Source organism: Urocitellus parryii, chromosome 2, assembly GCF_045843805.1.
Source record: "Urocitellus parryii isolate mUroPar1 chromosome 2, mUroPar1.hap1, whole genome shotgun sequence".
NCBI classification, from domain to species: domain Eukaryota; kingdom Metazoa; phylum Chordata; class Mammalia; order Rodentia; family Sciuridae; genus Urocitellus; species Urocitellus parryii.
Window position 1 is genome coordinate 92,884,744 of NC_135532.1, and position 27,815 is coordinate 92,912,558.

Below are 27,815 nucleotides of genomic sequence, written 5' to 3' on the forward strand. Positions count from 1 at the left end.
GAGGGTCTTGACACCCACCAGCCTGTCGTCCCATCCTGGCCTGTCCAGCTGGGTGATTTATCGGAGTAAATGAGCCATGGAGAGTTTGTTGTCTTTTGTAGTCACTGGGAGGAGGAGGTGGTGGTGGAGGAAGGAATGAGGGGTTTCCGGGCCAGGTCTGGAATGTGGGAGGAGGAGTGGGCCCCTGGGGCCTCTGGAACTGGAGGCATCTCTGAAGGCCCTTTTACTCTCTCCACCTGAGAAATGGATCAGCGCAAGCCTTTCACCTTAGGACCAACCTCTCTCCCTATCCCTTTACCTTTCCTGGGACACATTCCTGAGAGATCCACCTGTCAGGCCCTGGTCACCTCCTCCCACCCCTGCACCAGGACTTCTCTTGATCATACTGTGTCCTCCCCAAGGATAGCCCAGGCATTGGTCTCTGCCCACCCTGCAAATGCCCGCGTGTATTCTCATAGGTTCACACCATTAAGTATCTGTGTAGAACCTCATGGCTCCTGAACCACCAGCCCAGACCTGGAATGATCAGGCATCAGGGGGCCATGGGATGAGCAGGAGTTAGTGGAGGCACTTAGGCTGGAGAGCCCTCATCTGCTGGGACAGAGGGTCCAAAGTCACTGGATGGTCTTGTGGGCGCAAGGTGTGGAACTTTTGGTCCTGGGCTGATGTGTGCCCAGGGATGACCTTGTTGCTCCTTTCTTCCTGGCTGGCTCTTCCTGGCTCAGAGATGAGCCAGCCCCCAGCCTGTCCTCCTGGGCGGAGCAGGTGGGCACTGGGGCAGAACGGTCGTGGGAACAGCATGCCTAGGCCTGTAGGCCCCAGCCCCCAGCCCCCACCCGCCAGCAACTGAAATGGGAGGGAAGAACAGAGCAGAGTTTTAGCCCAGCTGGGCTGCTCCTACCCCTGCTTAGTGTTTACTGAACAGCTGGGATGTTTACAGTAGCCCTTAAAAGAAGAGGCCCCTGTTCCAGAGGATTTTCCATCTTGAGGGTCCCACTGAGAGCTCTTCCCTCCTCATCATCTCCCTGAACCCCTGGGATAGATGTGCCAAGGATGTAGGGACAGCCATCATCCGGCCCTGCACCAGTGGCACTGTCCCCCACCCCTTTCTCTGGCTTGGGTTCTTCTCCCCTGGAGGAGCCACATTCCCAGAAGTGGCAGCTCTAGGTGGTGAAATTGAGTAACTGGATCCCCAGTTCAGACATTTAAATTAAATTCAATCAGAGTGGTGATTGAATATAAACACGAGGAGTCATTTACATGTTAATTATGTTGAATGGACTATGAGGCCATAATTAGTTGCTAATTGGGTGAGAGTGGCTTAATTGGTTTTGTTGGCACCGACCTGGCTCACCTGCCTGAGGGGAAGGGGAGTGGGTGTGGATGCTCCCTGGGAGGCCTCTGGATCTTTAATCTGGAAAGCCTGGCCAGAGAGAAGATGGGGGGGGGGGGCAAGTATTGAGGGATTTAGGAGGGCCAGAGGAACCTGGAGCTTACCACCAGGCAAGGGCATCTTAAGCCCAGGGCCGAACCCTGGTTCTGGCTTCCAGGGATTCTATCCAGAACACCCAAGGTGGGGAAAGGGATCAGCATTGACAGCCTCCCCTGCTCAGCTCCATGTAAGACCTGGCCTCCAATAAATGGTGAGTGCCCAAGAAGGTCCATGAGAGCACAAGGCAGGTATCATTACAGATGATGGACCCTGGGTTGGCCTGGTCAGTGGTTGAAGGCTTGGCATTGGGGTAGGAGTGGACTGGGTGTGCTGAGCAGTGACACCACGAATGCAAAGGCTTCTGGGCTGCCCTGCCCCCATCTCACACTGGCTGGGGCTCCCAGGGTTGCAGGGCTGTGGCCAGGGGCTGAGGCCTTCCGGCTGGCCGCTCATTAAAAGAGGATTAGGCTGGAAGCCAGGGGGCCAGTCCAGCCCTGGACTTTCCTCTGGGGCCCCTTACAGCTTTGGGGAAGTGAAAGTGGCTGGGGGCCCCCTCCCTAGAGCCCACAGGGGGTGTCCAGTACAGACTGCCTGGTCCCTGACTCTCCTGTCACTGCCACGTCTTCCAACCTCAGAAGGTCATGAGGTCTGTCTTCTTGATGGAATATACTAACAAAGACCCAGGCCGGCACACCCCACCTCTTTACCCCCAATCCCCTTTCTCTAAAGCTCAAGGATTAGGGCTGTACTAACCCACATGAAGTCACAGGTCAGAGGTAGACTGCAGAGACCTTTCTGTCACTCTCTGGACCCCAGCTCTTCCGGGGAGGTGAATCTGTCAGTCAGGCCCTCCTGCTTTGTGGAGCTGTAACCAAGGGGGTGGAGTGCTCACCTCTGCTCCAAGACCCTCTTTTTGCTGCAGACCCTGCCTCTCTGGCAGCAGACCTGGTATCCTAGAGATGGGCAACAGGGGTCAGACCCCTCATACACTTGGGGTCTCTGGTGAGAGCTGTGTACACATTTCCTCAGAGCCTGTCCTTGTCTACTGCCCCCTCTAAAGATGAGGAGACCCCTGGGATGAAGCCCCCCCAGGCACAAAGAATGTTCCTTGCCTCGGAACCTTGGCCAGGCCATTCTGGGCCAGAATACTGGCTGTATGATGGCTGAGGAAGAGGCCTGGAGGCAGCAAATGGCTGCGGAAATGAGGTGTCTGATGCCAGAAAAGGCTCTTCCTTCCTCTATGAGGGGAAAATCCTTCCCGGATGTTGCCCCACCCAATTCATGCCTAGCCTTGGTGAGAGGATGGGGTGGGGGCCTTCCCAGGAGGCGTCACACAGGCATACCACCCTCCCTCCTGCCAAGGTCAAAGCTTTCGTGGCCTTGAATCTTGACCTCCCTCAATTTTGCTATGATCATGGGGGAGGGGTGACACTCCTGCTATCAGGGATGAGCTGGGGACAAGTGTTGCTGAGGTGGGCCTGACCTGAAGATATGAGCAGGCTAGGTTTACATCAGCCCCTACCCACACTGATGCCACCTGGGGCCCCTGGAACCTTTTTGTTCTGGCCTCTACTGATAAACTGTGGGTATCAGAGAAAGGTATCTAAGGCTACTTGACCACCTCTGTTCCGATCCAGGGTCCTTGGATGAATATGGCCCCTCAGTTCCTTTGTCCTGTGGTGCATGGGTTAGGGGGTGGTACTAGACACCAATTCTACCTTTCAGAATACGACCTGGGATAATCGCCATTTTCCCTGGAGCCTCGGTTTTCCTCTCTGCAGCTAGGAATACAGGCCTTTCCTGGGGGCTCCTTGTTTTATTTTCTCCTGCCGTCTGCCATGAATGTTCCTGATGTGGGTTAATAAGGCCAGAGCCCTAGCCCTAATTCTACCTGGGACACTGAGAAACCCCTACATCTCTCTGCCTTAGTTTTCCCTTCTGTAGTCCAGTTTGGATGAATGATTTGGGATTTAGCTCTGCTTCTGTGGATGAAGTGGGTGGGGACCTGCTGGATTTGGTAGAGGCTGGGACTGAGTCAACAGGAAGCTCCTTCCTTCTCCATAGCCCTCTCTGCTCTCCACCCCAGCACTAGGAAATGGGGCAGCAGGGATGGGAATGGGGGAGGATATCCTCTAAGAGACAGTGACATCTAGAAGGAAGCCTGCTTCCTCAGGCAGAGAATTTGGGACCCTGTCCCAGTTCTCCTATCCCCACAAGACAGATGCCCATGGAGTGGGGAAAGAGCAGATGAGAATGCCTGGCTATCATTTTCTCTAAGATCAAAAAGGGACTCCCACTCAGGATCAATTTGAATGTCAGTACTAGGAGGGTCCAGGATATGTCCTAGGCAGGGAAATGAGACCCACAGAGCCAGAGTGCCCCAACTGGGATCACAAAGCCCTCTCTAGAAACTGAGCCATAGCCAAGGACTCCTGATCTTGGGTTCCATCGCTTCCTTACCCTGCCACCATTTCCACAGTGACTAAAGTATCACGTCCTGTGACACCAGAGGGTCCTGTAATTCCAGAGCCATTGACGCCATATCCCGCAGCCACTGGGAGGGGTCCAAGGGTCCTGAGTCATGTGTCCTATTGATGGAGGGCGAGTCACCTTCCGGTCCTGGCTCTGCTGGCAGGCGGTCTCCACCACCAGGACTGGATTCCCAGGGCCTCCCCCTCCTTCAGCCATAGACCTACGTAGGAATCTCATCCCCGCTGTACTCTGGCCTGTCACTTCCCTTCTCTGTTCCCTGATGTCCTCACTTATAAACTGGATAAGTGAGCACAAGGCTTTGCATGTGGTAGTGCTTGATGATTGAGTGAGTAAAAGGCGCCCACCACTCTACCTCCCCCCAGGGACAGATAGGGGAGAGGGTACAGGGACAGGATGTTGGGTGAAGGCTAGTCTCCTGTCCCCCTTCTGTGCACTCAGGTTCCTCACTTGCCAAGTAATCTTTCCCCTGCAGAGGAAGCTGGGGAGTACTGGGACTTAGGGAGTAGGTTGGGGTCTTTTTGGACTTGGGGCATGGGCCATGGTAGTCATGGCAAGCAGAGGGGAGGGTCTGGATTATGGAGGTCAAGGATGAGCAGGGATGGAGGGTAGGGATTATGACTGCTCGGGTCTCTGGGAGCTAGATGTCTGAAGCTTCCCCTATCCCAGGTGCTATGTTTGAACGTGGCCACTTGAGCTCTGCCCCTCACCCCTCCATTGTCCCCAAAGCACCCCCTAGTCCAGCAGGATGAGTGAGGGCATAACCAAGGCCATGCCCCCAGCCAGGGTATAAATAGCCCCTGGCGGGCTGTCCCTGCCAGTAGGGGCTCTGCTGGCAGTCCCACTTCCTCTCTGGCCACTTCCCAGTCCTGGGGGGTAAGGGAGTGTTTACTTTCCTGTTGTCACTATGATTGGGTGGCCAGGCGGGAGACTCCGAGTGGCCCAACAACAGGTGCAGGACAGGTGCCCAGGCTGCCCTGCCTAGGACTTCTGAGGCGCCGCTGGACTGGCGGGTGAGGCCATAGCCAGGCAGGAATCGGCCCTTTGATCCCTTGGCATCCTGGCGTCCCTGCGTCCCAGCAGCCGGCCAAGGTCATCACCTGTATTCTCTGTTGCTGTGTAGTCAAGTCTGGGAAGGGCAAGGCCTTACTTTGACCCTCCAGCCTCTCAGAGTGAGGTCTTAGTACCAGACATGAACTCCAGATCAGCTGTTGGAGCTCCTGGCCCCCAGCCCGCCTCATCTACCCTACATGCCCAGCCCAGCACATCTTTGAGCTCCTGTCTGAAGCTACTCTCAGGCAAAGTCCCCAGCCCATCCTAGGGTCCCTGGCACACAAATGGAGTCAGGATCAGCCAGGCCAGTCAAGGACAGCCACTTACTAGTGCCAACTTCAGTCTGTGCCCAGGGCTTCAGATCCCAGCTGTTCTCCCTCCAGGTGCCTTAAAGCCTGGCCCAGGCCTCCCTCTTGATTGCCCCACCTGTGAAGTGCTGAGTGCCTCAGCTGTTGCAGGATGTGTGTGTGTGTGTGTGTGTGTACACACACACGCATGCACACACATACCTGTACTGTGTGTATACATGTGCTCTTCTATGTGCTCCCACGTTAGCCTCTTGTGCATACAAGTATTCATCACCCTCATCACATGTTTTCTCGCTTGCTGAACTAAAGATAGGTGAGGGTGGGCAGAGAAGGAGCTTACCAAGGGGACACGTTAGCTTTCCCAGAGGCAGCTTCTCATAGTCCTGTGTCTGTCATTGGCTGAGCTCCCTCCTGTCCTTCCTCCCCAGGAAGGAGGACTTTTTCCCAGTGTCTTGGGGGTAAGGGGGATAAGGTTGCTAGACTTATGCCAAATAGAAAACAGAGACCCAACCAGCCCCTTGTCCCAGCCCCGGGGGCTCTCAGGCACTAAGGAGAGAGCCTCTTTCCCCCCTCTTTCTGACTTCAAAGTGGCCTGAGTATTCCATCATTAGCATTGGAGTCATCATTCCATTGGAGTCTGGAAAAAGCCAGAGGTCTGTTGGACAGCATGGCAGGACTTTTCAGAATCCTGCTAGCCTGCTTCAAACCAGGTGGGGACCTGGCTGTGCACCAACTGTGTCCTCTGCTTGGTGAACAGCCAGGGTGAGGATATGGCATCTAGGCTCCATGCCAGCGTCTGCATGCTGGATGTGTCTTATGTGTTCCTGACCCCCATTCCTACCTGCTCATTAACCCTTTTAGGCTCATGTAGGAAGCTGGCCTCACCCCGAGCGTGGGAGCATTAACCCCCACTGAGTAGAGACACTTTGATGCCATCACTCACCCTGGCCTGAAACCCACTGCCCTTTCATTGGTGCTGGCTAGGGCTGACTATGAGTCAGCTTTGGGTGTGACTCCTTCCTTGGCCTGCTCACCTGTCCCACTTTCTCTTCCCAGCCTGTCAGGGACTGGAGAAGAAGTTACAGAGGCTCTGGGAGATCAAATTTAAGAGACTTAAGACAAAGATGTGGAGGGGTCCCTGAGGGACACCTTGGCCTCAGTGCTTTTTCTCAGAGGGAATGTGGTTGGATGGTCACCTGAAAATCCTAACTGGTGCCCTGTCCTTTACTCACAGAGCTAAAGGCCACAGGCACTGCCCACTTCTTCAACTTCCTGCTCAACACCACTGACTACCGAATTCTGCTCAAGGATGAGGACCATGACCGCATGTATGTGGGCAGCAAGGACTATGTGCTGTCCCTGGACCTACATGACATCAATCGCGAACCCCTCATTGTAAGGGCCATCTTAGAAGTAGGGCATGGGGGACATAAGGGTGTGGGATCTCAGGGCACAGGGCCCTGTCCAGCAGGCTGCACCCTCTGACCCCCATCTCTTGCAGATCCACTGGGCGGCCTCCCCTCAGCGCATTGAAGAGTGCGTGCTCTCAGGCAAGAATGGCAATGTGAGTGTTGTGGGGTTCACAGGTGGGAAGCAGGGTGAATGAACGAACCCAGAGAGGAGATGGGACCAGGCAGGTATCTGTGCATCTGTTCAGCTTTCTCTCTGGTCTCAGGGTGAGTGTGGGAACTTCGTCAGGCTCATCCAGCCCTGGAACAGAACACACCTGTATGTGTGCGGGACAGGAGCTTACAACCCTATGTGCACCTATGTGAACCGTGGCCGCCGTGCTCAGGTAAGCCCTGGCCCACCCTGGCCCTGTATTATCCCCACTGATACCTGCATTTCAGGGTCCTGATGGGCATGAGCCCCAGCCCTACTACTTCTGAACCCTGTGACCGTGGGTGAGTGACCTTGTTCAACTCTCTGAGCCTCAGTTTCTCCACCTGAAATGGGGCTAACAACTGCCTTTCTCACAGGTCGGTGTGAGGCGGAGGCAGAGAGCTAATGATCCCAAGCTCTTAGCACTATGCCTGGCACATAGTAAGCACTTGCCCCATACATTGACAACAGTTCTCTTGGCTACGTCTGTGGACTGTTCCCCTGCAGCCAAGCCAGAGGGGCTGGCAGGGACCTTGGCCTCCGGAGGCTAGATGCTTGGGTCAGCTTCTGCCATGTGGCCTAAGGGACAGCTGCCTTCCTCTCCTGGGTTCAGGGGTTGGGGGGAGCTGCCCCTTCTTCAGTTCTGCTCCACCCTGCCTGCTTCTGCCCTTTTCCATTTCCATGTGGGCATGTATGTGAGCTGGTGTGACCTCATAGGGCATATGTGAGAGAGAGCGACTGGACCTAAGGGGCACATGTGTGTGTAAGTGTGTGCCAAGCCTGTGTGTATTCGTGCACGTACACATGCATATCTGTACTCTGGGGGCCCTGTGCTCACGTGTGTACTTGGCCTGTGTGGTATGAGAGGCTGGCAGCCCAAGCCCGCTCCCCCAGCCCCTGCCACCCCCAGCTCTAACCCCTGTTCCTCATCTTCTCAGGCCTCACCATGGACCCGAACGCAGGTGGTCAAAGGCCGCGGCAGCAGAGCCACAGACAGTGCCCTCCGCCCAACACCTGCAGCCCCACGCCAGGTGGGCCTCATCCCTCCAGGCCTTTGCTAGGCAGCACAGCCTCTGAGGTCAACTCATCCTGAGCCTGCCCTTCAGTCCAGCAGGGGCTCCTCTCTACCTCTGTTTCCCCACCCCGCTCCCACCCCTTCCCCTGCAGTGCTCTTAGACACTGAAGGCAGTCCAACCTGGATTCTTGTCAGCTTCAGTGTGGCCCCTGCAGGCAAGAAATCATGAAGCCACCAGGTGGGGAAGACAGGAGCCCTGGAGACAGCTGTGCCTCACCCTGAGAACATGTGTGGAGACTTGCATGAGCACATACCAACATATTCTAGAGCACCCTTTTTCAGTGCCCAGAGTGGGAACATGGCATGTGCGTGCCCTCTGATGCATGACTGATAGGTGTCCGTGCTCATGCCTCCTATGGGTCATCTGGTACCCTGCACACGCACATATAGGGGCTGTCTTCTGGGGTGATGTCTGTTCACTAGTCAGGAGTCAGATCTGGGCTGGGCAAGGTGGGGCTGGGCAGGGGCGGGCAGGGGGACAGGGGCTGCCGGTGAATGATAGAGTGTGTGCACGTGTAGTGGGGAATGCTGAAAAGTCGGGTCATTCCATTCCATGAGTGTGTGTCTAGGGTGTAAGCCATGGGTTCTGTGTGCTGGTGGTGACATGTGTGGAGCTGTGTGTGCAGCCCCTGTGTGTGCAGGAAATTGTGTGCAGAGTGTAACTGGAAGTGGGCCTGTGTGCACCTTCCCATCACCATCCTGCCACCTGCTGCCACCTCCTCCTGCCTCTGTCTCTGTCCTCTCCCCTTTCCCTCCCTTCTCCCTACCTTTCCTGCCAGGTCCAGGAGCTCATCCTGGTTCCAGTACCTTTACCAACCCTCCTATCATCTTCCAGGCTAGGCTGGGAGGCACTAGGGCTTTGTGAATTCCGTGTGGTCTAGGCTGGATCCCCCAATTCCTGGCTCCCAGGGGGAGATGTGGAGCCTGGGGGGCTCTGCTGAGAGGCAGGAAAGCCTTGGCCTGTTGTTTACCCTGAGGACTACAGGTAGGGCGTAAAGCCTGGGGACACAGCAATCTTAAAGCTCTCTGGCCTGGTCTAATCTGATGGCAAAGTACAGGACCCAGGCCCTTAACCTGTGCCCCCTGCCCTGGCCAGGTCTGCGGTCTTTCCTTGGCCCAGGAAAAGAAGCCACAACTCAAAAAGTTGGTCCTCTGTGGCCCAAAAGGGCCTTGGCCAGCATCTCCTGAGCCAGTTGGCATGGAGGATCTTTATCCCCTATAAGCCACTTCATGCCCATCTCATAGCCCCCAAGGTCAAACCTTCTGAGACTTGATTCCCAGGTCTTGCCTGAAACCTGAGACTAGGAAGCAGATCCCTTGGAACCACAGCAAGGCCCTGCCCCAAGAGACCTGCCTGGATGGAGTACAAGCCTGAGAGTCCTGGGGATTCTAGGGGGTGGGCTCAGGGTATCCCTGGGGGCTCATTCTTGCCTTGAGAATCTGATGATGCCCTTCCTAGCTATGCACTGACTTGGACACTGCTAAGCCCTCCTTTGCCCTGCAGGATTACATCTTCTACTTGGAGCCTGAGAGACTCGAGTCAGGAAAGGGCAAATGTCCATATGACCCCAAGCTGGACACAGCCTCAGCTCTCATCAGTGAGTGCCTCCACCCTCCCCAGATCTACAATCTGAATATGTGGCCTCAGCCACTGGACTAGGGAGGGAGATCAATACCCCAGGGCAGAGACCATGACCAAGCTATCCCTAAAACCCCCAATGGGGCCCCACTTGGTAGGGAGAAGGGATACAAGTCAAATTCCCATGGAAGCTGAGGGGCAGCAACTAGGTGGTATGAAGGGCTGAATGGAGGCACTGAGGGGCCAGGTCCTCCCCTGAAAACACACTGCGTCATCCATGTAAAGCTCAGAACCTTCCAGGTCTTAGGCTGCCTAGAAGAGAAGACTAGCTGAATGTGTACTGAAGGTGATATGAAGCAACCCATAGCTCCTCGACATGTCTGGGAGGCTGGGAGAGGCCCACAAGGAAGCACCAGTGGAGAGTTCTGACCCAGCTGTGGAGAGCTTGTTTTTTGACTGGGCAGGAATCTTCAAGGGACAATTGAAGATTCTCTTAGGAGAGGTCCTGTCTGGCTCAGGAGCAGCTATTGCCCCTAGGGATCCCCCACTTTGGGGATGCTGCCCCTGTCCCCTGGCCCAGGCACTCTGCCTGCTTTCTGGCTCCCCAACTCAAACTGCTTTGCAAAGCAGCTGCTGGGCGCTGTGCCACCTGCAAGCCTGGGAAAGGTCCCTGGGGCAGGAGGTGGACTTCATACTCTTCTTGGCGAATGAGAAGGTCCTAGCCCTATGACAGGCTCCAGACCAGGAAGTCTAATGGGAAAGACAGGGCCTTCCCTGGAGAGTCTCAGAGGGAAAGCATGAATAGGTGTGGTGAAGCCAGCTCAGTGGTTAAATTTTCAGGAATTTTTGAGCCAGTTGTTAAACATAGATATTATTTAAAATTAAGTTATAAAAACTTAGAATCAAGACAGACCTGGGCTGGGGCTGCAGCTCAGTGGCAGAGTGCTTACCCAGCACATGGGAGACACTGGATTCAATCCTTAGCATCACACAAAAATAAACAAATAAAGGTATTGTCCATCTTTAAAAAAAAAAAAAAAAAAAGACCTGGTGACACACGCCTGTAATCCCAGTGACTCAGGAGGCTGAGGCAGGAGGATTACAAGTTTGAGACCAGCTTGGGCAACTTACTGAGACTCTGTCTCAAAATTAAACAAACAAACAAGCAGACAACAACAACAACAAAATTAATGGGGTGGGGATGTAGCTCAGTGGTAGAGTGCCTGGGATTTAATCCCAAGCACTGAAAAAAAAATTAATAAAAATAAAAAAATTTAGGATCAAAATAAATTACACTAAAACAAAGGTAACAACAACAACAAAAAGATAATACTCAAAGCTTATTACTCCCTAATTATTTTACTACATTTTACTATTATCTATGCTCTTGGAGTTATTTTCATCTATTGTATTTATGGGATAGAAATACTATACAATGGTATTGGCAGTGCTTCCCAATCTTGCATATGGGGTGATAACAGCTCAGGATCAGCTGTGGTGGGAGTATTTACATCAGAGATTGGCTGTTGCTACGAATCAGAGTTCATTGCTACTACTCCCAGCCCTCCCAGAGCCAGTTGTTTAATACTTCAGAGTACCCTATAGGAGATGCAGTCATACCCTGGGAAGTCTGAGGGTGGAGATGGGACCCTGCCTGGGGATCACTGGGTTGATGCCCTGGCATAACAAAGTGCCCTGACTGACTCACTGGCTACCCACAGACGAGGAACTCTATGCTGGTGTGTACATCGATTTTATGGGCACTGATGCAGCTATCTTCCGCACACTTGGAAAGCAGACAGCCATGCGCACTGATCAGTATAATTCCCGGTGGCTCAATGGTGAGTGCAATCTGCAAGACCTTAAGTGGGCAGGACATCTGGGATGTGGCAAGGAGATCCTTAAGAAACCTACATGGGGGAATTTTTGTCCTGCACCTAGGTGGGGCAGGGTGATTTCTTATCTGGAGAAAAGTCAAGGGTGTTCTTGTACATGGCCAGTGATTCTGTTGGGGAAAAGGGGTGTCTTCAGAGGAGAGGCTCATGCAGCTGAACCTGCTCATCCATAGATCCTGCATTCATCCACGCTGAGCTCATCCCTGACAGTGCAGAACGAAATGATGACAAGCTCTACTTCTTCTTCCGAGAGCGGTCAGCAGAGGCACCTCAGAGCCCTGCTGTATATGCCCGCATCGGGCGCATCTGCCTGGTATGTGTCCATAGGGCCCTCCACAGGCCCAGCTCTGGTTCTTTCAACCCTGCTCATTCTGGCAGGGTCTTGGGTATGAATGAGCTAGTCTGACCTGACATCCTGCCCCACCCCCAGAATGATGATGGTGGTCACTGCTGTCTGGTCAACAAGTGGAGCACATTCCTGAAGGCACGGCTTGTCTGCTCTGTACCAGGAGAGGATGGCATTGAGACTCACTTTGATGAGCTCCGTGAGTGCCCAGCAGGCAGGCAGGGTCTTATGGCTGCAGAGGGATGGAGGGTGGATGGGAGCCCAGGGTACCTCTGGTGGGCCCCCTTCCCTGGGTAGAAATGGGCAGGGCTCTGAGGCTCCTGCCTAAGACCTCCTCCAGTACCTTCTCTCTCTGTCCCCAGAGGACGTGTTTGTTCAGCAGACCCAGGATGTGAGGAACCCCGTCATTTATGCTGTCTTTACCTCTTCAGGGTGAGGCTAGGGTTGAGGCCAGCAGTGACAGGGTGACGGGATTGGGGGATTATGACCTGTGGAGGACACCAGCCTGGAGGACACAAGCTTTGGGGTTGGGGCAGGCTGGGGAGGGTAAGGACCCTGGGCCGAGGCTCTGCCCCACCCATAGCAACCTGCCCTGCACACAGCTCTGTATTTCGAGGCTCTGCCGTTTGTGTCTACTCCATGGCTGACATTCGCATGGTCTTCAATGGACCCTTTGCCCACAAGGAGGGCCCCAACTACCAATGGATGCCCTTCTCAGGGAAGATGCCCTACCCCCGGCCTGGCACGGTAAGCACCTGCCTCTCATTTTCATCTTCTTATAAGAGGCCTACTCTGGGTCTGCCAAACATGGGCTTTACCATCTTGGAGCTCACAACCAGTTGGGGAGGTGGACCATGATACTCAGAAACCCCTAGTTTATAAAAGCATCAGACTGTGAAGGAGCAGAAACAGACAGCATCCTGTGATGTGGATAGGGGATTGGGTATGGTGGAATCCTCCTTGGAGGAGCTGAAGGTTAGAGAGAAGAATCTCCAAGGCAAAAGTTGGAGGCAGGCTGGAAGTCACCTTGGCTAGCTAACATTGAGCAAGGAGGTAGGGAGAGAGCAAGGCCAGTCCTGCAATGGGTGGCATCTTGCTTTATCTTGGCATGATCTGGCAATGGGTGGCATCTTGCTTTATCTTGGTATGACCTGGATCACCTCAGGAGACTCAGCAAGAGATTTAGGCATGATCTGATCTAATGTAGCAGCAGATGCCATTCCATAGGGTTAAGACTGGCATGGGGAAGCTTTTCCCCTAGAGGTGAACTTGGAGTTGGAAGGATGGCAGGATGGCTGGGGTAGTGGGCAGGTTGAGCCCCAGGCAGAGAGGATAGCCTCAGGGAAGGGGGGAGAGCATGTCTAGTGTGTTAAGATGACTTCAGGGTCTGCTGCCCAGCTCAGCAAAAGGGAGAGGGGCAAGATCCCAAGGATAGCCAGAAAGGAAGGGAAGGAGACAGCAGGGGAGTGATGAGGATATGGGAAGGGAGTAGTCAGCTTGGCCAGGTGCTACCACAAGGTCATAGTGTATGATGCTATGGATTTGACAACATGAGACCTTGGAACCTTGGTACAAAAGGAGCTACAGAGAGGTCTGGTGCAAGGCAGAAAGCAGGAAAGTGGAGGTGGTGGGGAAAGACAGTACAGAGGCCTCTCTTGAGCTAATGGGTCCATGTGCCCCACCCGGGCAGCCTGGGATTGACACTCATCACCTACCTGCAGTGTCCTGGCGGAACCTTCACACCATCCATGAAGTCCACCAAAGACTATCCTGATGAAGTGATCAACTTCATGCGTAGTCACCCACTTATGTACCAGGCCATATACCCCTTGCAACGGCGGCCATTGGTGGTCCGCACAGGTGCTCCCTACCGTCTCACTACTGTTGCTGTGGACCAGGTGGATGCAGCTGATGGGCGCTATGAGGTGCTTTTCCTGGGCACAGGTACCCACTACTGCTTCCAGCCCCTCTGACACTGGGCCCACTGGGTAGGGGGTGCTGGTCCCTGGGGTTGGAACCTGCCCTCCTATGGATTACTATGGGCTCATCAGGTCAGCTCTGTCATACTCATCTTTGGGAATCTCCCTTTTGCCAGGATAGCTGAGGCTAAGGATGGAAAAACTCCATTCCCACCCTCAGAGGAGCAGGGACACTGGATACCTGGTAGCCATAGTATGACAGAAAAGGGGTTGAGATAGATGGCAGGCACTTAGGATAACCCAGATCCAAATACTAACACACATGCTGGCATATGTACACATACGGAGAAATGCACCCACAGTTCTAGCAACTCCCTACACAAGGGAATGCCCCAGTGTCCTGTTCTCAGCAGGGCCCAATAAGGGAGGTAAGGGAGGCAGACCCTGGCCGTGACCTCCTTTATCCTGAACCCAGGGAAACCCTTTAACCTCAGCAAGGAATGCCTGCTCCACTGCCCTAAGGGATTTGGGGTCCTGGTGGGGAAGGGGCTGAAGCTTTGCCCCTTCCCCAGTGTCCCCAGCCCCACTGAGGTCCTGCCCGGCCCGTTCCAGACCGCGGGACAGTGCAGAAGGTCATTGTGTTGCCTAAGGATGACCAGGAGGTGGAGGAGCTCATGCTGGAGGAGGTGGAGGTCTTCAAGGTGGGTTTGGTCCTGTCTTCCCCACTTTGACCCTCCCCAGTCCCCTTCCCTGACTTTAGACCTCAGGGCAGGGAGGAGGTCCCAAGGTCCCAAGCTGATCCCTGTCTTCTTCCAGGACCCAGCACCCATTAAGACCATGACCATCTCTTCCAAGAGGGTGAGTCTTTGACAATGTGGGCTAGGGGTATCAGGATGGAACCCACATTCCCTTGGGGGGGGTCACACCTTTGGCATATGGATAGGGAAACTAAGGCTGGAACAAGGAAGAAAAGAAGCCCAGACCAATGATGTGGGTTATCTTTGGAAAAGGAACTGACAAGCCCTTGCCCCTGCTCCTAGCAACAACTGTATGTGGCCTCAGCAGTGGGTGTCACACACCTGAGCCTGCACCGCTGCCAGGCATATGGGGCTGCCTGTGCTGACTGCTGCCTTGCTCGGGACCCTTACTGTGCCTGGGATGGCCAATCCTGCTCCCGCTATACAGCATCCTCCAAGAGGTATGGATCCCCAGACACTAAGAATTTTAGTCCCTGTCCTGGTCATTTGGAGGTGAATGTGCATTACCCTGGGAGGGTGTATGGATAAGACATCACTACACTGGGAACATAGGGCCCTGCCTTGGGGTGTTGGGGATACAGGGACCTGAGGGGGCAAGCTTCCTGGGGACACTCCCTTAAGAGCTATCTTCATCCAGGCGGAGCCGCCGGCAGGATGTCCGGCATGGGAACCCCATCAGGCAGTGCCGTGGGTTCAACTCCAATGGTGAGTGAGTGTGTTGTGCCTCCCACTGGGTACTCCTCGTGGTGTGAAGCCCTATGCAGCCCATGAAACTGCTTACAGGGTCCCCACCGTAAGGACTCAAGTTGGTTAGTGGTGGGGGTGAGGGTACTGGAGGTTTTTGATTAGGATGTCCCTGGTCACCCCCTCAAGGAGTGGATGCCCAGTGGTGCCTTTCTGCCTTTGAGGGTAGGTGCCCTGGGTGCCAGCCCCTCCCCAGTCAACACTCTGCCTAGGGCAAGGTTGCTTCCACTCAGTGCCTACTTGATCCACAGCCAACAAGAATGCTGTGGAGTCTGTGCAGTATGGTGTGGCAGGCAGCACGGCCTTCCTTGAATGCCAGCCTCGCTCACCCCAAGCCACTGTTAAGTGGCTGTTCCAGCGAGATCCTGGTGACCGGCGCCGAGAGGTGAGTTCCTGTGCTCACAGTGCTGCACCATGGATGTGGGAGTCCCTTGTACAGTGGAAATTCCACATAGGTGAAATGTAGTGTAGGAGCCAATCTGGAGATGTCCTCATGCTATGAAACCCCTTCTGAGCTTCTTTCCCTATATGGAAATAATTTGAGTGCAACTAGTTATGTAGAAACTCTGCAGGATAGGTGTCATTATAGAGCAACCATTTATAGGCATGCCTCTTCATAAAAATTCCATATGCATACCCCATTGGAGTATGCCTCCATGTATGGAACATAATGTGGGTGAGCTCTAGTATATGGTTCTATGGTAGCCCTCATTTTGTGGAAAAGTCTTACAGGTGTCCCTCTTTACATGAACATTCTATGTGGGTGCCACATTCGGGTATTCTCATTAAATGAAAATTCTGTGTGTGTGCTCCAAAATTCTCTCGTTCATTGTACAGAACCCTCATAGGGTCATCCCTCCTGCAATGGAAATATGTGCCGATACCTTATTCAGATATTTCTCATTTATGTGGAGACTTCATGTAGGTTTTTCTTGGTATATGGAAATCCCATGTGGGTACCCCTACGTGAAATGGCTACAAAGGTGGTCTCATCTGGAAGCTGGCTAGGGCAGCAAAGTGGTCATCCAGCCGCTGAGCCCCGCCCCTGCCCCTGCAGATCCGTGCAGAGGACCGCTTCCTGCGTACAGAGCAGGGCTTGTTGCTTCGCGCCCTGCAGCTCGGTGATCGTGGCCTCTACTCCTGCACGGCCACTGAGAACAACTTCAAGCACATCGTCACGCGGGTGCAGCTGCATGTACTGGGCCGGGATGCCGTCCATGCTGCCCTCTTCCCCCCACTGCCTGTGAGCGCCCCACCGCCCCCTGGCACAGGCCCCCCCACGCCTCCTTACCAGGAGCTGGCCCAGCTGCTCGCCCAGCCAGAAGTGGGCCTCATCCACCAGTACTGCCAGGGTTACTGGCGTCATGTGCCCCCAAACCCCAGGGAGGCTCCAGAGGTGCCCAGGCCTCCTGAGCCTCAGGACCAGAAAAAGCCCCGGAATCGCCGGCACCACCCTCCGGACACATGAGGCCAGCTGCCTGAGCCCTGTGTGGGGCCAGCCTAGCCCTCATTCCTTTTAATATAAAAGATATATATATATATATATATATATATATAAAAATATCTATATTCTATACACACCCTGCCCCTGCAAAGACAGTATTTATTGGTGGGTTGTACATAGCCTGCCTCAGCAGCAGCTTCATCCAGAACTTAGACCCATGCTGGTCAGAAATGGCAGAAAACTGAGCCCACCTAATCAGGCCCAGTGAGTTGGCAGGGCCAGGCCAGGACCACACAGTCCCCAGACTCATCTGGAAGTCTGCTTGTTTGAAGGCCGCCAAGATCTACAGAACACAGGAAAGGAGCAAGCCCTACTTGAAGGGCCACGGACCATACATCTTTGCCAATGTGTGCTGTCAATTGTGCTGTGGTGTAGGCACGAATGCTAGGACTGCTTTGGAGTCTGAGTGTGGGGGCTCAGGGCACTCAGAAGGGAAGAAGGGGTCATCACAGGATGCTGGCCCCTGCCTGGTTGGGGGCACTTAGTCAAGGCCAGCCCTTCCCAGGTATTTATTCTCTATTTATTGGGGGCAGGAGGAGTCCTACCTGGGTGGGGCAGGATCTTCAGCCCCTTCTCCCCTCCCTGCCTGGACAGCAGTGCTGCCCCATTCTACCTCCTTAGCTTTTCCTATGCCACCTTGACTTGGAGGCTGGGAAAACAGCAATGGGGCCAGGTACAGGCAGGGCTGAAGGGAGTCCCAAGTCGTGAGGGGAGAGGGGCCATTGTGGAGGCCTGGGGCTTGTAGGGGCTCCCCAGGGCCCCCTTCTGCCCAACACTTCAGGCATTGGGTGTAAATAGCTCTGGGGGCAGTTGGGTAGGTGGGTGGGTGCTCCTGGCAGCCCTCTGCTGCCCAGATCACAGTCACCCTTGGGTTCCATCTTGTTAATAAACACTGGCTCTGGGACTAGACTTTGGCTTCTCTCCTTGGTGGTGGTTGTGGTGGGAGGGGTTAGGGCCACACCTGGTGGGTAAGGGGAGACAAGTGGGGAGCTGGGAGATAGCAGGTTGGCCCCACTTTTAAAAGCCCAGTTTTTTTGAAACCAGGTCTAGTTTAAGCAGCCTGAGTTCCAGTACTACCCTAGTCCCTAGGCAGTGTGAAGGGTCTCAGGGACTTTTGGGGCCACTTACAGTGTAGAAACAGGGGGTGGAGCTCGAAGGCAGAAACTGGCACAAATGAAATAGTCTTCTAAATAGATCCCATCCAACAGGGTGAATATCATAAGCTTCCAGCTTATGGCAAGAGCCAGTGTCCACTTCCTATGCATCCTGTTTAGAGAAGACCTCAGTGTTCAGTGTCTGGTACCCTGGCACCCCCTTGTGGTCTTTTGAGTCAGTGGCAGGGTTAAATACTAAATGGCAAACAGGTTTCAGAAAAGGAGTCCAGCCAGGAGGCTCTGGGCCCATGTAGATAGCCTTAAGAGCTGATTTGGGTTGTCTGATGGGGTTGGGGGTGGGAAATCTCCAGAGCCTGGGAACTCAGTCTGCAACTTAACCTGAACTACTTCACCAACAATGTGGTGCAGCTGAATAGAGCTTCAGGCCCCCCAACCAGGCAGGTAGGCGCTAGAAGCAACCCTAGGCAGATCCTAGGGCCAGAACAGGAGCAGGTATTATGGAGAGCCCCACTTCTCCATGATTTCAGAAGTACCAAACCTGCTCTGGGACGATTTCCCCCATCTGACAACTGACTGGAAAAGATGCATTTGAAAAACCTTGCCACCTCTGCAGATCAGAGACTTTGTTGCACCAAAATACATATGTATATATAGGTACAGGAAATTATATATGCACACATACAACCACACACAAATGCTCAGGTACACAACTGTGCTCACACATGCACACAGGCAGATAAACTCTAACATGCTTTGCACAGGAATATGTATTTGCACATTCAAGCGCACAAGTGAACTCACACATGTGCCTGTGAAGGGAAATACAAAGGGGGCTGGAAATGTTGCTCAATAGTAGAGTATGTGTGAGGCCCTGGTGATCCCCAGCAGTGAAAACACACAATAGCACACACGTGTATATTTGTGTGTACACGTAAAACTGCACACAAAGTTGCATGAATACTCACATGCACTAAAAAGCATAAGCACACATGTACACAGTGGTATACAAGCACAAACCTGTCAAGCCATTACCTTGCTCGGTGCCAGTAAAGGACAGAAACTTACATTCAGGCACATGTAGCTGATGTGCATGCCTACCATACCTACCAGGGTCCATCAGAAGCATGTAGAGGCCCTGCTCAGGGTCAGATCTAGCCTTCAGTATGGGTAATTGCAGAGTAGGCCTTTTGCCCCATGATTCCCAGCAAGGCATGGAACCCTGGTCTGGAGCTAACTTCTCATCCACTACCTCAGTGTACTCCTGTGAGCCTCTACTTAATCATCAGTAAAATAGAGCTCATGATAAGGACAGCCATCTCCTAGGACCAATATGAGCTTACAAAATAAGGAACAAGTAGTGCTGAGTCCAGTGCTGGGCAAATGGCAGGTGCTCCATGCCTATTTCTCCCACCGTTTCCTCTTCCTGTCATCCCCCAGGGCTCCAGGTCCTGTCCTCCCCTTTCTTTATTTAATTTTTTTTTAATGTGGTGCTGAGGTTCGAACCCAGGACTCACATGTGCTAAACGAGTGCTTTACCATTGAGCCACAACCTCAGCCCCCTTTCTTAGTCTTACCATACCAAATATGTCTTACTGTAGTGGGATAGGGGAAATACTATTCAAGCCCTATCCTAGAGGGATGGAGGGAGGGAGCAGAAGGGATGCAGAGTCAGCAGTTGAGGGATTGGGGACATGCCAGCCTGATTAGAAGGGTTGGGGGACTGAGCTGGCTTCACCTGTCCTTGTCTCTGATTGGGCCTTGGGCATCCTAACTCTCAAATCCCACTAAGCAGCCCCCACCAGGGCCGTCTCCAGAGACCTATTAAGGTCTCTGGAGAGTCAGTTGGTTGCCAGTCTTGGGGCCAGAAGAGAGTCTTTGGAGGCCAGAGGCTGGCCTGAACCAAGTTCTTGGGATACCCTCCATTCAGAAGAGCCACCTGCTCACCTTGTCCCTTCACCTGCTGTTGGGGTCATGGGGGCTGGGGCCAGCACAGAAGAGAAGCACTCCAAGGAGCTGGAAAAGAAGCTGAAAGAGGATGCTGAGAAGGATGCTCGAACTGTGAAACTGCTGCTTCTGGGTAGGGGTGTGGGCCCTGGTGGGGAAGGGCAGCTGCAGTGAGTCAGGGACCTGGAGTCAAGTGGGCAGCCCTTCTATGAGGCAGGGGTTCCTTGGGGGAAAAAAATAAGCCTATGATGAGGCAGAACACAGTGTAGGAGCCCTGGCCAAGCAAGGCAAGGCCTGACAGGTGATGTTGCGGTCCCCCCTAGGCTGGGCATCCCATGGCAATCTCCAAAGACCAATCATCTCACTGCAGAAGTTTGTGCCAAACATACCTTTGTACAAGTGTGTAGAAGGGATACTTTCAGCTTAACAGGCCATCTGGGCAGGACTTACAAACCAAAGGCCTCACTAGGAGCCCCACGTAGGGCCACTCCCTTGGGAAGAAATCATCCTGAGAACAGGAATACTCTAGGACCACCCAGATCCCAGATCCCCAAACAATGACTCTTGGATGCCAGAACTTTACTGTTGGCAGACCTGTAAAGCAGCTAAAGGAGTTGGAAAAGTACTGTGGGGAATAGATAAACCTGAGTTTATGGTCCCATGGGTAGTGAAGGGAGATGGGCTGATCTAAGCCTGTCTCAAAGCCACTGCTTTTTTTTTTTTTTTTTTTTTTGAGAGAGAGAGAGAGAATTTTTTAATATTTATTTATTTAATTTTTTTTTGGTGGACACAGCATCTTTGTTTGTATGTGGTACTGAGGATCGAACCCTGGCCGCACGCATGCCAGGCGAGCTCACTACCGCTTGAGCCACATCCCCAGCCCCTCAAAGCACTGCTTAACCCCCCAAGGGAAAGAGCTGTTTTAAGAGGGTGAGGCAGTCTTCCAAGCCTTCCAGGATCCATCCAATCAGCTGGAGGTGGGCAGAGGGACTGAGCCAGGGCCCCCAGAGGAACGGCAGAGAAGCTAAGCCAAAATCCCATTAACTGTGCCCAGTGCTCCCAAGAGAGCCAGCTCAAAAGGGATGTCATCTCTGTCCTCTCTGCCTCCAAAGACTCTAATTCCCTCTGAGCCTCTAAAAGACAACCTGCCTTATGGTGAAAGGCAAAGGTTGGAGCAGCTCAAATAATTCTGTGCATGCAGTACCAGAGATTCCCACAAAGTGGAGCTCCAGGATTTCTTTATTTTGGTCTCACAGCAAAATAAAGAATGCTTTATACCAGGGTCCTGGAGATTCCCTGGACAGTTAAGTTTTCTGATTTTGTTCATTGGCTCCCTTTTGTCATTGTGCTGACATTTACAAACGTTTTTCCGACAGTGCTTAAATGCTTACTGCGGGTGGGGTGAGGGCAGATATGACTAGGGATCTAGCTGGAGTGTTGGTCCCTTGGATGCGGATCCAAAGGGATGGCTACCTCCTCTTCTGGCCTCCCTCAGGGAAATGGAGGGGATCCACGCGGCTCTAAAGCGCAGCTTCCCTTTCAGGTGCGGGTGAGTCCGGAAAAAGCACCATTGTCAAGCAGATGAAGTGAGTGCCCCTGCCCTCCTGAAACCCCTGGGGGTGGGTACAAGCACACTGGGACCTATTTTTCACTACTGCCTCCCAAGACGCTGACTCTGCTCGCCTTGGCCACAGGATTATCCATCAAGACGGGTACTCGCTGGAAGAGTGCCTTGAGTTCATTGCCATCATCTATGGCAACACTCTGCAATCCATCATGGCCATCGTGCGGGCTATGACCACGCTCAACATTCAGTACGGAGACGCAGCGCGCCAGGTGCGCCACGAGAAGGGCTGATGGGGGCCCCCGGGAACTGGAGGGGCCCAAATGGGCTCCAATTCGGCTTCCTCAACTACCAATCCCACCCTGCCCCCCAGGACGATGCCCGGAAACTGATGCACATGGCAGACACGATTGAGGAGGGTACGATGCCGAAAGAGATGTCGGACATCATCCAGCGGCTGTGGAAGGACTCGGGTATCCAGGCTTGTTACGAACGCGCCTCGGAGTACCAGCTGAACGATTCTGCGGGCTAGTGAGCGTTTGCAGGCAGGGCGGGAGGGTGCGGGCGGGACTCTTCTGAGCCCCTCTAGGTCACCCACCTACCCACACCGGGTGTTTCCCACAGCTACCTCTCGGACCTGGAGCGCTTGGTGGCTCCGGGCTATGTGCCTACTGAGCAGGACGTGTTGCGTTCTCGTGTCAAGACCACAGGTATCATCGAGACGCAGTTCTCCTTCAAGGATCTCAACTTCCGGTAAGATCCAATGCCCTTGCTCAGGACTGCCCTGAGTTCCCCGGAGTTCACAGCCCCTAGACCCGCTCCCTGACCCTTCTCAGATGCCCTGCCAGAGGAAAGGTTCGGCGCCCCTAGATGCCAGTCCCATCTGAGAGCTCCCCAGCCAGCTCTAGGGAGGAAAGAGAACCCCAGGGAGGCGCTGGAGGCGCAGTTTCAGGTCCCTTATGCCCCACAGGATGTTTGATGTGGGTGGGCAGCGCTCGGAGCGCAAGAAGTGGATCCACTGCTTTGAGGGAGTGACCTGCATCATCTTCATCGCGGCGCTGAGCGCCTACGACATGGTGCTGGTGGAGGATGATGAAGTGGTGAGTGCCAAGCTAGTCCTGAATGTTTGAAGAAGAAAGCGGAACTGGGGGAGCATCTGAGAGCAGAGAGAGTTGTTCCAGGGCGGTCTGGAGGAGGCAAGCAGGCAGCTCGCTGCCCTGCTGGAGGGGGAAATTCGGAGGCTCTCGGGGAACTATGGGAGCCGGAAAATCCTGGGCGGATCTGTTGGGCGCCACCCATGTGAGGGCGACTGCTGGTGTCTTCTGGTGCCCGACAGCCGATGCTCTCCTCAGAACCGTATGCACGAGAGCCTGCACCTGTTCAACAGCATCTGCAACCATCGCTACTTCGCCACCACATCCATCGTGCTCTTCCTCAACAAGAAAGACGTTTTCACCGAGAAGATAAAAAAGGCACCCCTAAACATCTGCTTCCCGGATTACGACGGTGAGAGTCCCCAGCCCTGCCACCAGGCGGCGACCCATTCCCATGATCTGGGTCACGCTCCTCCCACCAGGAAGGGCTAAGGCCGGCTGTGGGCTGTGAGCGCTCCCCTCTGCTACAGGACCTAATACATACGACGATGCGGGCAACTACATCAAGGTGCAGTTCCTGGAGCTCAACATGCGACGAGACGTAAAGGAGATCTATTCCCACATGACGTGTGCCACTGACACACAGAACGTCAAATTTGTCTTTGATGCTGTTACCGATATTATCATCAAGGAGAATCTCAAAGACTGCGGCCTCTTCTGAGGTGGGGTCCTCTCTTCCCTGTTTGTCTTCTGGGTTAGACTCCTCCCTACTCCCTGGAGTCCCGCTCCAATGTCCCCACCGCACAGCTTTCAGGGCCCACTCCGTCTACTTACCCTATAGGCCCCACCTATTTAATATATCGACCCCGCCCCATCTTCACAGGCGTCATATCTTTCAGGGCAGCCCCCAACAAAATGCCTAAATCTATGTGAATCTCAGGGATGCTGACCCAGTTGACTCAGTTTCCTTCTCTCGTCACAGATGTCTGAACTGATGAATGTCCCTTGTCCTGTGGCCCTGCAGCCCTAGCTGCCTAGTAGCCACATCCCTGTCCCCCACCAGGTCTCTAGGACTCTTGGACCACAGTCTGCTGCCCCACTAGCCACACACCCAAAACCCTGAACCCTGAGCCTTGAGTCACAGACCTTCCCCCACTCCCCCAACCCCAGCCCTGCTATTCCGCCTGGCTGCTCTGGCCTCTTGGACCCACAGCAGCCAGCCACAGCTAGGACATGGCAGTACTTGGGGGCAGTTAGAGCTTACAATGACTCAGCACTGCCCAACTGACCAATCTCTTGCAGCTGTCCTGCCCTTGGGGACCTACAACTCACCTGGTGGGTCTGGGTTCACCAAACAGTCCTCCCTCCCACAGTTTCATGAAGGTACTCTTGAGATACCCCTCCCCCAAGTAGGCCTGCTGTTACCAGCAGCCCAGTCCAGCCCTGCCACCTCCATGTGGCAAGTCTGACACCTGTCTACTCAGTGACCAGTGACTGTCCCTCAGCAGTTTCAGGAATCCAAAGTCCAAGCTGGTCTGTCCAAGCTGAGAGGCTTCCACATAGATAAATTAGTGACTGGAGGTGGAGCTGGGAGTCCCTGGTGCTAGAAAGAGACATAAATTGGACCCTTCCCCAAATACCAGACTCAGAGTACCCCGAGCTCACATCCTTCAGATCTGCCTTTTCTGTCCCTGGATACCAGATCCGGACCATACCCCACTTCACCCACCCACATATACACAGTACTCCAGGCTGGTCAGCCAGGGGGATGGTGTGTTGAGGGAGCAAACTGTTGACCACAGCCTTGGCCAATAGTCAAGCTGTCTTAGGGGGTGGCTGGGGGCAGAGTCCAACTCCCATCGATCAGCCCCAGGCAGAAAATGCAGGATAGGATGGAGGTGTGGGCTGTGCCCAGAGGAGCCTACCTCATGTGGGATTACAGGAAACCCAGGTAACCCTTTTGTCCCTGCTTCTCTCGCCCTCTCCTTCCAGAGCCCATTCCTTGGCAGGGAAAACTGAGAGCCATGCCTGAACCCTCAGGGATAAAAATCACATCCCCAACATCCTGCTTCTTCCTTCCTCATCCAGCAGCAAATCTTTGCTTATGCCCATGGGGCAGGGCTGTGCTATAGCTGGGGATAAGGAGCTTTTATCTGTCAAAGCCAGAACATAAACTGCATTTCCCTTAGCTAGATGCACAGCGGACTCAGCAATAAACCTTTGCATCAGGCCCCAGTTGTTCTCTCTTGGGGGAGTGCGGGTGTGGAGAGCTTAATTATCATGAGTTGTTGATATTAAGTACCCAATGATGGGCTGGACATGAAATGGGAAGATGACTCCTTCCAGGAAGAAGAGCCTGGCCTGATGTTGGGGACTCTCTTGGTAGTATGGGACCAATTTGTGCCTCTTGAGGGGTGAAGCTATGGGAAATGTTCACTGGGAGAATCTGGAATCAAAAGTGAGTTTTGATCTGGGCTTGGTGGCACACATCTGCAATCCCAGTGGCTCAGGATGCTGAGGCAGGAGGATTGCGAGTTCAAAGCCAGCCTCAGCAATGGTGAGGCACTAAGCAACTCAGTGAATTGCTAAACAAAATACAAAATAGGGCTGGGGATGTGGCTCAGTGTTCTAGTGCTCCTGAGTTCAACCCCCAGTCTCCCCCATCAAAGAGTGAGTTTTGAGGTAGAGGCTCCTTTGATTGGATAAGGCTGGGGAACATGGGAGCTCAGTGGAGCAAGAGTAGGGAAGTGGGGAGATGGGGTGGAGAGACAGTGAATTGGTGACAAACACCAGGTGAAGGGCCTGTGCTTTCTCTAGAAGGTGATGGAAAATCATGAAAGTTCTTGAAGCTGGGACATAATTATGGCTGGGATTAGGGTAAGGCTAGTAAGGACCTTATGTCTGTTACAAAATGTAAGGGGATGGCCAAAAAAATCAATAACCAAGATAAATAATATATTAATGCAATAATTTAAAAACTCAGAATTAATGCAAAAAATTCACAATGAACCAAATATCAAAATGCAACAGGGGCATACCAAAACATAAGAACCCAAAGGATAAGGGGAAAATATCTACTACTGTATGTGTTTTTTTTTTTTTTAAGAGAGAGTGAGAAAGGAGAGAGAGAGAGAGAGAGAGAGAAAGAATTTTTAATATTTATTTTTTAGTTCTCGGTGGACACAACATCTTTGTTGGTATGTGGTGCTGAGGATCGAACCCGGGCCGCACGCATGCCAGGCGAGCGCGCTACCGCTTGAGCCACATCCCCAGCCAACTGTATGTGTTTTTATGAGGTTTTATCCTTTTTAAAATTTTTTTTCAATCAATAGATTTTATTGGGGGGCTGCCTAAAGGGGAAGAAAAGTAGAGGCAGAGAGAAATAGAAAAAGCAGAGAGAGGAGAGAGAGAGAGAGAGGAGAGAAAGAAGAGGAAGAGGGCAGAGAGAAGAGAGAAGAGGGCAGAGAAGGAAGAGGAAGAGGGCAGAAGGGTTTTACTCATTTTCTGTGGTGAAATTCCCATATTGTAGAATTTACCATCTTTGCCATTTTGAAGTGTACATTTCAATGATATCAAATACATTCATAATGTTGTGCAACCATCACTACCATCTATCTCCAGAACTCTTTCCTTATTGTAAAAGGAAAATTCTATACTTATTAAACAGTAACTCCCAAATCTTCCCTTCTCCCAGCCCCTGACAACTTTTGTCTATGATTTTGACTACTCTAAGTACTTGTAAGTAGAATCATACAGTATTTCTTTTCATGACTGGCTTATTTCACTTAGTATAATGTTCTTAGGGCTCATCCATTGTCATAATTTTCTTAATCATTTCTTCCTCCTCCCACCCTCCTCCTCCTCTTCTTTCTTCTTCTTCTCTGATACTTGGGATTGAACCCAGGGGTGCTTTACCACTGAGTTACATGCTACACTCCCAGTCTTTTCTATTTTATTTTTAAATTTTGAGACAGGGTCTCATTAAGTTGCTGAAGCTGTCCTCAAACTTGCAATCCTCCTGCCTTGGTCTCCTGAATCACTGGGATTGCAGTTATATGCTACTGCACAGAGCCAGAATTTCCTTGTAAAGGCGGAATAATATTCCATTGTAAACATTTGTTTATCTATTCTTCAGTCAATGGATCCTGGAGTTGCTTCCATGTTTTAGCTGTTGTGAATAAAGCTGCTATGAAAATGGGTGTACAACTATGTCATTGATATTCTGTTTCCAGTTCTCCTGGGTACATACCCAGACGTTGAATGGCTGAATCATATGATAATTCTTTTTAATTTTTTGCAGAATCATCTTCTACAGTGGCTATACCATTTTACATTTGTACTACTAATAGTGCATTCTTGCCAACACTTGTTATTTTCTGTTTTGTTTTATTTTTGTGCTGTTTTAAGAATAGAGCCCATAGCCTCATGAATGGTAGGCAAACACTCTACCATTGAGCTACATCCCCAGACCATTTTATTTTTTTTGTTTTGAGACAGGGTTTCAGTAAGTTGCCCAAGCTGGCCTCAAACTTGAGATCTTCCTGCCTCATCCTCCTTATTAGCTAGAATTATTGGTCTCTGCCATACCTGGCTTCTTTCTACTTTTTGATAGCAGCCATCCTAATGGATTTTCAATTATATCCCATAGTGGGCCTTTTGTTTGTGTTTGTGTGTGTGTGTGTGTGTCTGGGGGTAGAATCCAGGGCCACTGTGCTACACCCACAGTTCCTCATTGTAGCTTTGATTTACATTTCCCTACTGTTTACATGTTGAACATACTCATATGCTTACTGGCCATTTGCACATCTTCAGAAAAAATGTCTTTGAAATCCTTTGTTCAGGCTGGGGATGTGGCCCAAGCGGTATCGCTCTTGCCTGGCATGTGTGCAGCCCGGGTTCGATCCTCAGCACCACATACAAAGATGTTGTGTCCGCCGATAACTAAAAAATAAATATTAAAAAAAAATTCTCTCTCTCTCTCTTAAAAAAATAATTAAAAAAAAAAGAAATCCTTTGTTCATTTTTTAAACTTAATTGGTTGGGGCTTTTTTCTTTTCTTTTTCCTTTTCCTTTTTTTTTTTTTTTTTTTCGGTAATGGGGATTAACCCAGGGACACTATATCACTAAGCCACATCCCCAGCCCTTTTTTATTTTTTATTTTGAGACTCCGTCTTGCTTAATTGCTCAGGGCCTTGCTAAATTGCTGAGACTGACCTCAAACTTGTGATCCTCCTGAGTTGCTGGGATTATAGTGTGCACCACCATACCCACCTTTGAGGTTTTTGTTACTGAGTTTTAGGAATTCTCTATACATTCTGGAAAATAATCCCCATCAGAAACATTATTTGCAAATATTTTCTCCCGTCCTTTGGGTTTATGTCTTTTTTTACTCT

At 52.3% G+C, this 27,815-nt stretch overlaps 2 protein-coding genes across 5 annotated transcripts in view; both read left to right on the forward strand.

Annotated features, from left to right (window-relative positions):
• The window catches only part of Sema3f (semaphorin 3F), a 29,236-nt gene extending 11,634 nt beyond the window's left edge, over positions 1 to 17,602 (forward strand). For 2 of the 3 annotated variants that reach the window (XM_026383749.2, XM_077795261.1), the window contains exons 3-19: positions 6,518 to 6,678; positions 6,785 to 6,847; positions 6,959 to 7,078; positions 7,824 to 7,916; positions 9,465 to 9,558; positions 11,261 to 11,380; positions 11,608 to 11,747; positions 11,865 to 11,979; positions 12,143 to 12,212; positions 12,383 to 12,527; positions 13,502 to 13,724; positions 14,312 to 14,400; positions 14,516 to 14,557; positions 14,740 to 14,897; positions 15,095 to 15,162; positions 15,453 to 15,586; positions 16,259 to 17,602. In XM_026383749.2, the coding sequence (XP_026239534.1) occupies positions 6,518 to 6,678; positions 6,785 to 6,847; positions 6,959 to 7,078; positions 7,824 to 7,916; positions 9,465 to 9,558; positions 11,261 to 11,380; positions 11,608 to 11,747; positions 11,865 to 11,979; positions 12,143 to 12,212; positions 12,383 to 12,527; positions 13,502 to 13,724; positions 14,312 to 14,400; positions 14,516 to 14,557; positions 14,740 to 14,897; positions 15,095 to 15,162; positions 15,453 to 15,586; positions 16,259 to 16,669 (2,246 nt within the window). In that variant the 3' untranslated portion in view covers positions 16,670 to 17,602. The remainder of the gene's footprint in view (positions 1 to 6,517; positions 6,679 to 6,784; positions 6,848 to 6,958; positions 7,079 to 7,823; positions 7,917 to 9,464; positions 9,559 to 11,260; positions 11,381 to 11,607; positions 11,748 to 11,864; positions 11,980 to 12,142; positions 12,213 to 12,382; positions 12,528 to 13,501; positions 13,725 to 14,311; positions 14,401 to 14,515; positions 14,558 to 14,739; positions 14,898 to 15,094; positions 15,163 to 15,452; positions 15,587 to 16,258) is intronic. The other variant, XM_026383751.2, reaches the window with a different exon arrangement.
• Positions 16,435 to 26,565, forward strand: Gnat1 (G protein subunit alpha transducin 1). Of its 2 annotated transcripts, XM_026383752.2 has the most exons (9): positions 16,435 to 16,444; positions 21,308 to 21,350; positions 21,459 to 21,600; positions 21,702 to 21,859; positions 21,953 to 22,081; positions 22,299 to 22,428; positions 22,681 to 22,834; positions 22,953 to 23,144; positions 24,415 to 26,565. In XM_026383752.2, the coding sequence occupies exons 2-8, from the start codon at positions 21,346 to 21,348 to the stop codon at positions 23,141 to 23,143; spliced, it is 909 nt and encodes a 302-aa protein (XP_026239537.1). In that variant the 5' UTR covers positions 16,435 to 16,444; positions 21,308 to 21,345; the 3' UTR covers position 23,144; positions 24,415 to 26,565. The 2 variants fall into 2 exon arrangements, with proteins under 2 accessions (XP_026239537.1, XP_026239538.2); XM_026383753.2 differs by lacking the exon at positions 16,435 to 16,444 and adding an exon at positions 19,688 to 19,897 and having other exon boundaries at positions 22,953 to 26,565.
• Positions 26,566 to 27,815: the final 1,250 nt, after the last annotated feature.